This window comes from Salvelinus alpinus, chromosome 4 (genome assembly GCF_045679555.1).
Source record: "Salvelinus alpinus chromosome 4, SLU_Salpinus.1, whole genome shotgun sequence".
Classification (NCBI taxonomy): Eukaryota; Metazoa; Chordata; class Actinopteri; order Salmoniformes; family Salmonidae; genus Salvelinus; species Salvelinus alpinus.
In genome coordinates this window covers 101351740-101366828 of record NC_092089.1, presented here as the reverse complement: position 1 = coordinate 101366828, position 15089 = coordinate 101351740, and the positions used below count along the sequence as shown (strand labels likewise).

Genomic DNA, 15089 nt, shown 5'->3' with positions numbered 1-15089 from the left:
AGGAGACCGTCTCTGGAGGGACGATGACTAGGAGACCGTCTCTGGAGGGACGATGACTAGGAGACCGTCTCTGGAGGGACGATGACTAGGAGACCGTCTCTGGAGGGACGATGACTAGGAGACCGTCTCTGGAGGGACGATGACTAGGAGACCGTCTCTGGAGGGACGATGACTAGGAGACCGTCTCTGGAGGGACGATGACTAGGAGACCGTCTCTGGAGGGACCAGGACTAGGAGACCGTCTCTGGAGGGACGATGACTAGGAGACCGTCTCTGGAGGGACGATGACTAGGAGACCGTCTCTGGAGGGACCAGGACTAGGAGACCGTCTCTGGAGGGACAATGACTAGGAGACCGTCTCTGGAGGGACAATGACTAGGAGACCGTCTCTGGAGGGACGATGACTAGGAGACCGTCTCTGGAGGGACCAGGACTAGGAGACCGTCTCTGGAGGGACGATGACTAGGAGACCGTCTCTGGAGGGACCAGGACTAGGAGACCGTCTCTGGAGGGACCAGGACTAGGAGACCGTCTCTGGAGGGACCAGGACTAGGAGACCGTATCTGGAGGGACGATGACTAGGAGACCGTCTCTGGAGGGACGATGACTAGGAGACCGTCTCTGGAGGGACGATGACTAGGAGACCGTCTCTGGAGGGACGATGACTAGGAGACCGTCTCTGGAGGGACGATGACTAGGAGACCGTCTCTGGAGGGACGATGACTAGGAGACCGTCTCTGGAGGGACCAGGACTAGGAGACCGTCTCTGGAGGGACCAGGACTAGGAGACCGTCTCTGGAGGGACCAGGACTAGGAGACCGTCTCTGGAGGGACCAGGACTAGGAGACCGTATCTGGAGGGACGATGACTAGGAGACCGTCTCTGGAGGGACGATGACTAGGAGACCGTCTCTGGAGGGACGATGACTAGGAGACCGTCTCTGGAGGGACGATGACTAGGAGACCGTCTCTGGAGGGACGATGACTAGGAGACCGTCTCTGGAGGGACGATGACTAGGAGACCGTCTCTGGAGGGACCAGGACTAGGAGACCGTCTCTGGAGGGACGATGACTAGGAGACCGTCTCTGGAGGGACGATGACTAGGAGACCGTCTCTGGAGGGACGATGACTAGGAGACCGTCTCTGGAGGGACGATGACTAGGAGACCGTCTCTGGAGGGACGATGACTAGGAGACCGTCTCTGGAGGGACGATGACTAGGAGACCGTCTCTGGAGGGACCAGGACTAGGAGACCGTCTCTGGAGGGACCAGGACTAGGAGACCGTCTCTGGAGGGACCAGGACTAGGAGACCGTCATGGAGGGACGGTGACTAGGAGACCGTCTCTGGAGGGACCAGGACTAGGAGACCGTCTCTGGAGGGACCAGGATTAGGAGACCGTCTCTGGAGGGACGGTGACTAGGAGACCGTCTCTGGAGGGACGGTGACTAGGAGACCGCATTACGAGCCCTGGTCCAAAAGTAGTGCATTACGGGCCCTGGCTCAAAAGTAGTGCATTATGGGCCCTGGTCCAAAAGTAGTGCATTATGGGCCCTGGTCCAAAAGTAGTGCATTATGGGCCCTGGTCCAAAAGTAGTGCATTATGTAGGGAATAGGCTGTCACCCTGCCACAGTGTAGCCTCAGATCAGTGATGACGATGTTGAGGTCACCGTAGGGCGTGTCCAGTGAGCCAGACCAGTACAGAGAGAGCAGAATCACTGGTTAGTCCCTCACCATGACACACATCACAAACTATGGGCTATGACAAACAAGAGATTATGGCCAAGACAGAGACGCGACCATCACGTGGCCAAGACAGCGACGCGACCATCACTACCTCATTGTACTGTATAATGACTACACACATAGTATACTACATCAATACTACCTCATTGTATTACATTAACAGTATGTTTCTCCTTCCACACATTTCTCCATGAAGTAATATGTTCTTCATCTTGAGTTATGAGAGATTTCGTCGCCACATGACTCACAGAGTACCATAGTTATTTTATGAATTTCAGTTCCATGATGAAATATGTCAGTTTCAACCCACTCAGAGAGGGTAGAGAGAGAGAGAGAGGGGGAGGGTAGAGAGAGAGAGAGAGATAGAGGGAGGGTAGAGAGAGAGAGAGAGAGAGAGAGAGAGAGGGAGGGAGGGTAGAGAGAGAGAGCGAGGGAGGGAGGGAGGGTAGAGAGAGAGCGAGGGAGGGAGGGTAGAGAGAGGAGAGAGAGAGAGAGAAAGAAACTGTTTACTCAGTATTACATATTTCTTCTTCAGTTATATGGTTCTTCCAGGGTCCCTCCCTGGAATGACCTTAACAGTCACTGTATTAACAAGCAAAGACTTGATCTTTGACTAGATGCAATAACACATGATGAATATAATTCCCCTCATCATTTTCCTCTGAGGGGCCTTACGTGGGAGAGAAAGAAAGAAAGGACATCCCCTCCTATTTTTCAACGTTGTGTAATATTAAGACTAAAGTAAAAGTACATGACTTGTTGTCCTCCAGCCTTCTGTCCATGTGTCTCTCTCTAATTTACATCATTCTCTACTTACTTAATGTGTATCAAAGGGCTGACTTTTTGTCCTCCAGCCTTGACCAACGTCTACCTATAAAAGGAAATGACATCATTCTCTCTAGCCTTCTTTAAATGTATATTTATAAATCTGAAAAGGGAGAGGTGTATCTTTTCTCCAGGCTTCTAGTTTACCAACATCTCTACCCACCCTGCCTTTTGACCGGGGCTGTATTGTTGGAGCTGATGCGTTTAAACTTGTCATCTCAATTACCAGAAGTGGAAGGTGGCTCTGCATGTGGACCCCAGTCTCTCTCACTCAACATTTTATTTAAGGGGCTTTATTATCATGGGAAACATATGTTAACATTGCCAAAGCAAGTGAAGTAGATAATAAAGAAAAGTGAAATAAACAATCTGAAATTAACAGTAAACATTACACGGAATAGAGACGTTTCTAATGTCATATTATGACTATATACACTGTTGTAACAATGTACAAAAGGGAACATTTTAATAAACTTAAATATGGGTTGTATTTACAATGGTGTTTGTTCTTCACTGGTTGCCCTTTTCTTGTGGCAACAGGTCACACTTCTTGCTGCTGTGGATTTTTACCTAATAGATGTGGGAGTTTATCAAGATTGGATTTGTTTTAGAATTCTTTCTGGGTCTGCGTAATCTCTCGGAATATAGACAAAAGTATGTGGACACCCCTTCAAATTAGTGGATTCGGCTATTTCAGCCACACCCGTTGGTGACAGGTGTATAAAATCGAGCACACAGCCATGCAATCTCCATAGACAAACATTGGCAGTAGAATGGCCTTACTGAAGAGCTCAGTGACTTTCAACCTGGCACCGTCAGTTTGTCAAATTTCTGCCCTGCTAGAGCTGCCCCGGTCAACTGTAAGGGATGTTATTGTGAAGTGGAAATGTCTAGGAGCAACAATGTCTCAGCCACAAAGTGGTAGACCACACAAGCTCACAGAATGGGACTGCCAAGTGCTGAAGCGCGTAGCCCGTAAAAATCATCTGTCCTGGGCAGCAAACGTCCTCTGGAAGCAACGTCGGCACAATAACTATTCGTCGGGAGCTTCATGAAATGTGTTTCCACGGCAGAGCAGCCGCACATAAGCCTTAGATCACTATGCGTAATGACAACTGTCGGCTGGAGTGGTGTAAAGCTCACCGCCATTGGACTCTGGAGCAGTGGAAACGCGTTCTCTGGAGTGATGAATCACGCTTCACCATCTGGCAGTCCGACGGACGAATCTGGGTTTGGCGGATGCCAGGAGAACTCTACCTGCCCCAATGCATAGTGCCAACTGTAAAGTTTGGTGGAGGAGGAATAATGGTCTGGGGCTGTTTTTCATGGTTCGGGCCCCTTAGTTCCAGTGAAGGGAAGTCTTAGCGCTACAGCATACAATGGCTTTCTAAATGATTCTGTGCTTCCAACTTTGTTGCAACAGTTTGTGGAAGGCCCTTTCCTGTTTCAGCATGACAATGCCCCCGTGCACAAAGCGAGGTCCAGACAGGAATGGTTTGTCGGGATCAGTGTGAAAGCACACCGGGATGAAGAGTGGAGGCTGTTATAGCAGTAAAGGGGGGGGACCAACTCCATGTTAATGACCATGATTTTGGAATGAGATGCTCGACAAACAAGTGTCCACATACTTTTGGTAATGTAGTGTATATGTTGAAGAGGGTGGGGCTCAAGCTGCATCCCTGTCTCACCCCACGGCCCTGTGGAAATAAATGTTTTTGTTGCCTATTTTAACGACGTGATGTTGTTGTGATTTTAGAATGTTGTATGTTCCCCCCCCCCCCCCCCAACTCCGCTTTCCATCAATTTGTATAGCAGACCCTCGTGCCAAATTGAGTAAAACACGTTTCTTAAATGAACATATTTAATAGTTGTGCCTAGGGGGAAGTATGGGGGAGGGAATGTTGTCACCTCCAGGCAGGTGTTTGTCCCCCTGTGTGCTGAGGGTGTCCGGTTCTGGCATTTAGGTCGCCACAGACTAGTACTTGTCCCTGGGCCTGGAAATGATTGATTTTCCCCCTCCAGGATGGAGAAGCTGTCTTCATTAAAGTATGGGGATTCTAGTGGGGGGATATAGGTAGCACACAGGAGGACATTATTCTCTGTTGAGATCATTTCCTTTTGAATTTCTAGCCAGATGTAAAATGTTCCTGTTTTGACTAATTTAATAGAGTGAGTTAGGTCTGCTCTCTACCAGTTTAGCATACCCATACCCGGCTGGTACCCAACAGAAATGATCTGACTACCGTTGTCCTCTCTCTCTCTCCAGTGGTGGGTCTTGATATCCAGGACGAGATGGGTCGCCATGAGGTGGGGCACATAGACAACTCCATGAAGGTCCCTCTCAACCACGGATATGGCTGTCGCTTCGAGGGAGAGTTCACTATTAACAAAGTAACCTCTGACCCCCACTACACAGACCTCTGATCCCCCCCCCCCCCACTACACAGACATCTGACCCCCCCCCCCCACTACACAGCCCTCTGACCCCCCCCCCTCCACTACACAGACCTCTGACAGCTCCTTCTGTTCTTCTGCTTGTTCTTGTTCTTATGTCCCATCCTGTTTGTCTCTGTCTCTCTGTATGGTGATATTGTCTCTCTGTCTGGTGGTGATATTGTCTCTCTGTCTGGTGGTGATATTGTCTCTCTGTCTGGTGGTGATATTGTCTCTGTCTGGTGGTGATATTGTCTCTGTATAGTGGTGATATTGTCTCTGTCTGGTGGTGATATTGTCTCTGTCTGGTGGTGATATTGTCTCTGTCTGGTGGTGATATTGTCTCTGTCTGGTGGTGATATTGTCTCTGTATGGTGGTGATATTGTCTCTGTGTGGTGGTGATATTGTCTCTGTATGGTGGTGATATTGTCTCTGTCTGGTGGTGATATTGTCTCTGTCTGGTGGTGATATTGTCTCTCTGTCTGGTGGTGATATTGTCTCTGTCTGGTGGTGATATTGTCTCTGTGTGGTGGTGATATTGTCTCTCTGTCTGGTGGTGATATTGTCTCTGTCTGGTGGTGATATTGTCTCTCTGTCTGGTGGTGATATTGTCTCTGTCTGGTGGTGATATTGTCTCTGTGTGGTGGTGATATTGTCTCTCTGTCTGGTGGTGATATTGTCTCTGTCTGGTGGTGATATTGTCTCTGTGTGGTGGTGATATTGTCTCTCTGTCTGGTGGTGATATTGTCTCTGTCTGGTGGTGATATTGTCTCTGTGTGGTGGTGATATTGTCTCTCTGTCTGGTGGTGATATTGTCTCTGTATGGTGGTGATATTGTCTCTGTGTGGTGGTGATATTGTCTCTGTCTGGTGGTGATATTGTCTCTGTCTGGTGGTGATATTGTCTCTGTCTGGTGGTGATATTGTCTCTGTATGGTGGTGATATTGTCTCTGTGTGGTGGTGATATTGTCTCTGTGTGGTGGTGATATTGTCTCTGTATGGTGGTGATATTGTCTCTGTATAGTGGTGATATTGTCTCTGTGTGGTGGTGATATTGTCTCTGTATGGTGGTGATATTGTCTCTGTCTGGTGGTGATATTGTCTCTGTGTGGTGGTGATATTGTCTCTGTCTGGTGGTGATATTGTCTCTGTCTGGTGGTGATATTGTCTCTGTCTGGTGGTGATATTGTCTCTGTCTGGTGGTGATATTGTCTCTGTGTGGTGGTGATATTGTCTCTGTCTGGTGGTGATATTGTCTCTGTCTGGTGGTGATATTGTCTCTGTATGGTGGTGATATTGTCTCTGTCTGGTGGTGATATTGTCTCGGTGGTGATATTGTCTCTGTCTGGTGGTGATATTGTCTCTGTATGGTGGTGATATTGTCTCTGTATGGTGGTGATATTGTCCCTCTTCTATCTTGGTACTGTGTGGTAATATCTGTGCGCTTTCCCTCCAGGTACCAGGTAACTTCCACGTGTCGACCCACAGCGCCACAGCCCAGCCCCAGAGCCCTGACATGACACACCTCATACACAAACTGGCCTTCGGGGAGAAACTACAGGTCAGGACACTTCTATAGACACCCTCTCTATCTGAAACTACAGGTCACTTCTATAGACACCCTCTCTATCTGAAACTACAGGTCGGGACACTTCTATAGACACCCTCTCTATCTGAAACTACAGGTCACTTCTATAGACACCCTCTCTATCTGAAACTACAGGTCACTTCTATAGACACCCTCTCTATCTGAAACTACAGGTCAGGACACTTCTATAGACACCCTCTCTATCTGAAACTACAGGTCAGGACACTTCTATAGACACCCTCTCTATCTGAAACTACAGGTCAGGACACTTCTATAGACACCCTCTCTATCTGAAACTACAGGTCAGGACACTTCTATAGACACCCTCTCTATCTGAAACTACAGGTCAGGACACTTCTATAGACACCCTCTCTATCTGAAACTACAGGTCAGGACACTTCTATAGACACCCTCTCTATCTGAAACTACAGGTCAGGACACTTCTATAGACACCCTCTCTATCTGAAACTACAGGTCAGGACACTTCTATAGACACCCTCTCTATCTGAAACTACAGGTCAGGACACTTCTATAGACACCCTCTCTATCTGAAACTACAGGTCAGGACACTTCTATAGACACCCTCTCTATCTGAAACTACAGGTCGGGACACTTCTATAGACACCCTCTCTATCTGAAACTACAGGTCAGGACACTTCTATAGACACCCTCTCTATCTGAAACTACAGGTCAGGACACCCTCTCTATCTGATCCAACATCAACCTGCGTACTGACACATTGTGCACATGGTACACACACACACACACACACACACACACACACACACACACACACACACACACACACACACACACACACACACACACACATAATGGAGAGTAAGATAATATGTACGATCCTCCTACATAAATACCTGTCTGTCTCTCGGCTCCTGTCTTTCTGTCTCGTCTCTGTCACGCTACAGGTGCAAAATGTCCAAGGAGCCTTTAATGCGTTGGGAGGAGCTGACAGGATGGGCTCCAACCGTACGTAGAGATCTGTTTATCTCTCTGTTTGTTGTCACCAGAATCTCTCTGTCTGTTGTCATTAGAATCTCTCTGTCTGTTGTCATTAGAATCTCTCTGTCTGTTGTCATTAGAATCTCTCTGTCTGTTGTCATTAGAATCTCTCTGTCTGTTGTCATTAGAATCTCTCTGTCTGTTGACATTAGAATCTCTCTGTCTGTTGTCACCAGAATCTCTCTGTCTGTTGTCATTAGAATCCCCCTGTCTGTTGTCATTAGAATCTCTCTGTCTGTTGTCATTAGAATCTCTCTGTCTGTTGTCATTAGAATCTCTCTGTCTGTTGACATTAGAATCTCTCTGTCTGTTGTCATTAGAATCTCTCTGTCTGTTGTCATTAGAATCTCTCTGTTTGTTGTCACCAGAATCTCTCTGTCTGTTGTCATTAGAATCTCTCTGTCTGTTGTCATTAGAATCTCTCTGTCTGTTGTCATTAGAATCTCTCTGTCTGTTGTCATTAGAATCTCTCTGTCTGTTGTCACCAGAATCTCTCTGTCTGTTGTCATTAGAATCTCTCTGTCTGTTGTCATTAGAATCTCTCTGTCTGTTGACATTAGAATCTCTCTGTCTGTTGACATTAGAATCTCTCTGTCTGTTGACATTAGAATCTCTCTGTCTGTTGTCACCAGAATCTCTCTGTCTGTTGTCATTAGAATCTCTCTGTCTGTTGTCATTAGAATCTCTCTGTCTGTTGACATTAGAATCTCTCTGTCTGTTGACATTAGAATCTCTCTGTCTGTTGTCATTAGAATCTCTCTGTCATTAGAATCTCTCTGTCTGTTGTCATTAGAATCTCTCTGTCTGTTGTCATTAGAATCTCTCTGTCTGTTGACATTAGAATCTCTCTGTCTGTTGACATTAGAATCTCTCTGTCTGTTGACATTAGAATCTCTCTGTCTGTTGACACCAGAATCTCTCTGTCTGTTGTCATTAGAATCCCCCTGTCTGTTGTCATTAGATTCTCTCTGTCTGTTGACATTAGAATCTCTCTGTCTGTTGACATTAGAATCTCTCTGTCTGTTGTCATTAGAATCTCTCTGTCATTAGAATCTCACTGTCTGTTGTCATTAGAATCTCTCTGTCTGTTGTCATTAGAATCTCTCTGTCTGTTGTCATTAGAATCTCTCTGTCATTAGAATCTCTCTGTCTGTTGTCATTAGAATCTCTCTGTCTGTTTTGTGTGTATGCGAGAGAGAGATCTGAGTGTGTGTGACTAGCCTGTGCATGAGAGGTGTGTGTGTGTGTGTGTGTGACTAGCCTGTGTGTGTGTGTGACTAGCCTGTGTGTGTGTGTGACTAGCCTGTGTGTGTGTGTGACTAGCCTGTGTGTGTGTGTGACTAGCCTGTGTGTGTGTGTGACTAGCCTGTGTGTGTGTGTGACTAGCCTGTGTGTGTGTGTGACTTGCCTGTGTGTGTGTGTGACTAGCCTGTGTGTGTGTGTGACTAGCCTGTGTGTGTGTGTGACTAGCCTGTGTGTGTGTGTGACTAGCCTGTGTGTGTGTGTGACTTGCCTGTGTGTGTGTGTGACTTGCCTGTGTATGAGAGGTGTGTGTGTGTGAGACCCCTACAAAGGGTTACTATGGTTACTAGAACAACCACTATTCTAGCAGTCTCTCATTAAAACTAACTATACTATTTTATTCCTGTCATAAAAGTTAACTTGTGTTCCCTTGCAGCTCTGGCATCTCATGACTACATCCTAAAGATTGTCCCAACAGTCTATGAAGACCTGAGTGGAAAACAGAGGTTCTCCTACCAGTATACAGTAGCCAACAAGGTATGGACTGTAACCCTACCAGTATACTGTAGTCAACAAGGTATGGACTATAACCCTACCAGTATACTGTAGTCAACAAGGTATGGACTATAACCCTAACCCTACCGGTATACTGTAGTCAACAAGGTATGTACTATAACCCTACCAGTATACTGTAGTCAACAAGGTATGGACTATAACCCTACCAGTATACTGTAGTCAACAAGGTATGGACTATAACCCTACCAGTATACTAGTTTACTGTAGTCAACAGGGTATGTACTATAACCCTACCAGTATACTGTAGTCAACAAGGTATGTACTATAACCCTGCCAGTATACTGTAGCCAACAAGGTATGTACTATAACCCTACCAGTATACTGTAGTCAACAAGGTATGTACTATAACCCTACCAGTATACTGTAGTCAACAAGGTATGGCCTATAACCCTACCAGTATACTGTAGTCAACAAGGTATGGACTATAACCCTACCAGTATACAGTAGTCAACAAGGTATGGACTATAACCCTACCAGTATACAGTAGCCAACAAGGTATGGACTGTAACCCTACCAGTATACTGTAGTCAACAAGGTATGGACTATAACCCTAACCCTACCGGTATACTGTAGTCAACAAGGTATGTACTATAACCCTACCAGTATACTGTAGTCAACAAGGTATGGACTATAACCCTACCAGTATACTGTAGTCAACAAGGTATGTACTATAACCCTACCAGTATACTGTAGTCAACAAGGTATGGGTAATATTGGTGGCGGGTCAGCTGTTTGTTCACCTGACCGCGATTGCTAATAACCCATCCACAACCGCACAACTATACAGAGCATTCGGGAAGTATTCAGACCCCTTGACTTCATTTGCAGCCTTATTTTTAATGTATTAAATAGTTTACACAAAATACCCCATAATGACAAATAAAAACAGGTTTTTAGAAATTCAATTGATTGGTCATGTCTATATACCTGTCTACACCTGTCTATATAAGGTCTGACAGTTAACAGTGCATATCAGAGCTAAAACCAAGCCGTGAGGTCGAAGGAATTGTCCGTAGAGCTCGGAGACAGGATTGTGTCGAGGCACAGATCAGGGGAAGGGCACCAAAACATGTCTGCAGCATTGAAGGTCCCCAAGAACACGGTGGCCTCCATCATTCTTAAATGGAACCAATCAATAAACATATGTTATGTCTCTTTGTCCCGCCCCTGCAGGAGTATGTAGCCTATAGCCACACAGGAAGGATTATCCCAGCTATCTGGTACCGTTATGACCTCAGTCCAATCACAGTCAAGTACACAGAGAAGAGACAACCCCTCTACCGGTTCATAACTACGGTATGTTACCCTAACCGCTAACCCCTAACCGCTAACCCCTAACCGCTAACTTCAACCCTAACCCCTAACCGCTAACTTTAACCCTAGCTTCATGTCTACATCCTGGTTCAACCCTCAACCCTAACCCTAGCTTCATGTCTACATCCTGGTTCAACCCTCAACCCTAGCTTCATGTCTACATCCTGGTTCAACCCTAACCCTAGCTTCATGTCTACATCCTGGTTCAACCCTCAACCCTAACCCTAGCCTCATGTCTACATCCTGGTTCAACCCTCAACCCTAACCCTAGCCTCATGTCTACATCCTGGTTCAACCCTCAACCCTAACCCTAGCCTCATGTCTACATCCTGGTTCAACCCTCAAACCTAACCCTAGCCTCATGTCTACATCCTGGTTCAACCCTCAACCCTAACCCTAGCCTCATGTCTACATCCTGGTTCAACCCTCAACCCTAACCCTAGCCTCATGTCTACATCCTGGTTCAACCCTCAACCCTAACCCTAGCTTCATGTCTACATCCTGGTTCAACCCTCAACCCTAACCCTAGCCTCATGTCTACATCCTGGTTCAACCCTCAACCCTAACCCTAGCTTCATGTCTACATCCTGGTTCAACCCTCAACCCTAACCCTAGCTTCATGTCTACATCCTAGTTCAACCCTAACCACAACCCTAACCCTAGCCTCATGTCTACATCCTGGTTCAACCCTCAACCCTAACCCTAGCTTCATGTCTACATCCTGGTTCAACCACAACCCTAACACTAGCTTCATGTCTACATCCTGGTTCAACCCTCAACCCTAACCCTAGCTTCATGTCTACATCCTGGTTCAACCCTCAACCCTAACCCTAACTTCATGTCTACATCCTGGTTCAACCCTAACCCTAGCCTCATGTCTACATCCTGGTTCAACCCTCAACCCTAACCCTAGCCTCATGTCTACATCCTGGTTCAACCCTCAACCCTAACCCTAGCCTCATGTCTACATCCTGGTTCAACCCTCAACCCTAACCCTAGCTTCATGTCTACATCCTGGTTCAACCCTCAACCCTAACCCTAGCTTCATGTCTACATCCTGGTTCAACCCTCAACCCTAATCCTAGCCCCATGTCTAGATCCTGGTTCAACCCTCAACCCTAACCCTAACCTCATGTCTACATCCTGGTTCAACCCTCAACCCTAACCCTAGCCTCATGTCTACATCCTGGTTCAAACCTCAACCCTAACCCTAGCTTCATGTCTACATCCTGGTTCAACCCTCAACCCTAACCCTAGCCTCATGTCTACATCCTGGTTCAACCCTCAACCCTAGCTTCATGTCTACATCCTGGTTCAACCCTAACCCTAGCCTCATGTCTACATCCTGGTTCAACCCTCAACCCTAACCCTAGCCTCATGTCTACATCCTGGTTCAACCCTCAACCCTAACCCTAGCCTCATGTCTACATCCTGGTTCAACCCTCAACCCTAACCCTAGCTTCATGTCTACATCCTGGTTCAACCCTCAACCCTAACCCTAGCCTCATGTCTACATCCTGGTTCAACCCTCAACCCTCAACCCTAACCCTAACCTCATGTCTACATCCTGGTTCAACCCTCAACCCTAACCCTAGCCTCATGTCTACATCCTGGTTTAACCCTAAACCCTAACCCTAGCCTCATGTCTACATCCTGGTTCAAACCTCAACCCTAACCCTAGCTTCATGTCTACATCCTGGTTCAAGCCTCAACCCCTGACCCCGGTCTTCCCTCTCCCCTCCAGATCTGTGCTATCATCGGGGGGACGTTCACTGTAGCAGGCATCATAGACTCCTGTATATTCACAGCCTCCGAGGCCTGGAAGAAGATCCAGATAGGAAAGATGTCCTGAGGACATATCACTACGCTGTCCTGAGGACGCATCACTACGTATCACTACGCCCCTCATAAAACATATTTATAACATCGGAAGGGTGTATTTCAATCATCTACAGGATTCCTCTCCTTCACCTGCTTCCTCTCCTTCACCTGCTTCCTCTCCTTCACCTGATTCCTCTCCTTCACCTGATTCCTCTCCTTCACCTGATTCCTCTCCTTCACCTGATTCCTCTCCTTCACCTGATTCCTCTCCTTCACCTGATTCCTCTCCTTCACCTGATTCCTCTCCTTCACCTGATTCCTCTCCTTCACCTGATTCCTCTCCTTCACCTGATTCCTCTCCTTCACCTGATTCCTCTCCTTCACCTGATTCCTCTCCTTCACCTGATTCCTCTCCTTCACCTGCTTAAATAATAATAATACCATTTAGCTGCCGGTTGTTTCCTAAGCGACTTAGTCATGTTACACATTTTTCTTTATGGGTGGCCCCAGCGGGAATCGAACCCACCATCCTGTCGTTACAAGTGCCATGCTCTACCCACTGAGCCTTACATTCCTTCATCTGTCAGAGCAGAGGAAGGAAAGGAGACGAGGAAGCGACTCTAGACTATTGAGATGCACCCAGAGACTGGCAGTATATTTCCCCATATGACAACAGGATGGATGGTTAACTGATTGTTTTTCATATGAACCTGTGCAATCACTTGGGCATGTCCAAATGGCACCATTTTACCCTTTATAGTGCACTTCTTTTGTAGCCTCAAATAGTGCACTAAGAATTAAATGGGGTGGTAGAATGAATTAATTTGTCATCAAATTTTCTCTCCTGTTACTTTCAAATGTATTTTTTTTTTTTTACATAATATTTTGTACTTTGTGACATGAAGTGAATATAAACTGTCTCTTTCAGGTGTAAAATACCACACTGTAACATAACATACTGTATTTGATTGTTTTGTGGAATGAATCATAATGTCACATCAAGCCATTGGAAATATAATGATTCAATTGTGCCTTAGGTCTTTTTTAAAGCCCATTTCATACAGTATGTCTCCCAAATCAAGTGTTTTCAGCTTTCTGGATCGTTTGGTTTTTCTTTTCAATGTTGACTGAACCAGGGTTTTCTTATTGTCATTTCATAATGCTGAATCTATTACGGTATTGACTGAATAATGGACCGGTTCTAGAACTGGTCTTGGTTCTAGAACTGGACTTGGTTCTAGAACTGGACTTGGTTCTAGAACTGGACTTGGTTCTAGAACTGGTCTTGGTTCTAGAACTACAACGTGGTCAATGTTTACTGCCTTGCCCCGCCCTCTCTCCTTTTTATAGAATGTTTCCTGAATCCATTGTGACTGACCGTGCTATCTGTTCAATGTCCTTGTGTCAAATCCATTTATGAAGTTGTTTTTGGTTTGATCTACTTTCTGAAAACGTTCAAAGGATTTGGACGTCTTTATTTTTGTTGCCAAAAAGAGAGAAATAATAGTATTTTCCTAGTTTCTTCTGTTTTACTGAATGTAAACGTGTGTATTCTTTTGATTGTAATTGATAACAATCGGTATTATCCGTTTGATGTTGTTACGGGGTTTCTGTGGGAAGGGAGGGAACTGTTTAGTTATAAGGGCTATATCCCAAATGTTACCCTATTGCCATTGTAGTGCATGACTTGTAGATCAGGGCCCATAGGGCTATCATCAAAAGTAGTGCACTACACAGGGAATAGGGTGCCGTCAAGATGTTCTTTATCAATGGTCTCATCACTACCATGACAACTAAGATGAAGGCCATTGATAAATAGAAGTCTTTAGAACTGGTATTATTGGACTAGGTCAGACATTTTCCTGTCATGAAAGATGATGTGTGATCAATGCAACAACCAGTAAAGTTACTTTAGCAACCACGGTGTTCCAGTTCCTACTTCCTCATGACAACCACGGTGTTCCGGTTCCTACTTCCTCATGACAACCACGGTGTTCCGGTTCCTACTTCCTCATGACAACCACGGTGTTCCAGTTCCTACTTCCTCATGACAACCACGGTGTTCCGGTTCCTACTTCCTCATGACAACCACGGTGTTCCGGTTCCTACTTCCTCATGACAACCACGGTGTTCCGGTTCCTACTTCCTCATGACAACCACGGTGTTCCGGTTCCTACTTCCTCATGACAACCACGGTGTTCCGGTTCCTACTTCCTCATGACAACCACGGTGTTCCGGTTCCTACTTCCTCATGACAACCACGGTGTTCCGGTTCCTACTTCCTCATGACAACCACGGTGTTCCGGTTCCTACTTCCTCATGACAACAAACCACCACTGACTAGTCTGAGGTCAATCTCCTTTCTTCAGAGACGATGATTTAGTTACTTGCTCTCCTTACTCAATCGGCCTGGAACATTCCAAGCAAAACAACATGAAAATATGTTGCATAAAACTGACACAATGTATATTTTATTTTTATACAATCGTATGTTGTAATTTGCTGCATTTCTGTGGGAACGTT

At 46.1% G+C, this 15089-nt stretch overlaps 1 protein-coding gene across 1 annotated transcript in view; it reads left to right on the top strand.

Moving 5' to 3' along the window:
- ergic1 (endoplasmic reticulum-golgi intermediate compartment 1) overlaps window positions 1-14487 on the top strand; it is a 59518-nt gene extending 45031 nt beyond the window's left edge. Inside the window, exons 5-10 of the mRNA XM_071399795.1 lie at window positions 4838-4962; window positions 6462-6566; window positions 7520-7580; window positions 9292-9392; window positions 10605-10727; window positions 12490-14487. Of these exons, the coding sequence (XP_071255896.1) occupies window positions 4838-4962; window positions 6462-6566; window positions 7520-7580; window positions 9292-9392; window positions 10605-10727; window positions 12490-12597 (623 nt within the window). The 3' untranslated portion in view covers window positions 12598-14487. The remainder of the gene's footprint in view (window positions 1-4837; window positions 4963-6461; window positions 6567-7519; window positions 7581-9291; window positions 9393-10604; window positions 10728-12489) is intronic.
- The last annotated feature ends 602 nt before the right edge of the window (window positions 14488-15089 follow it).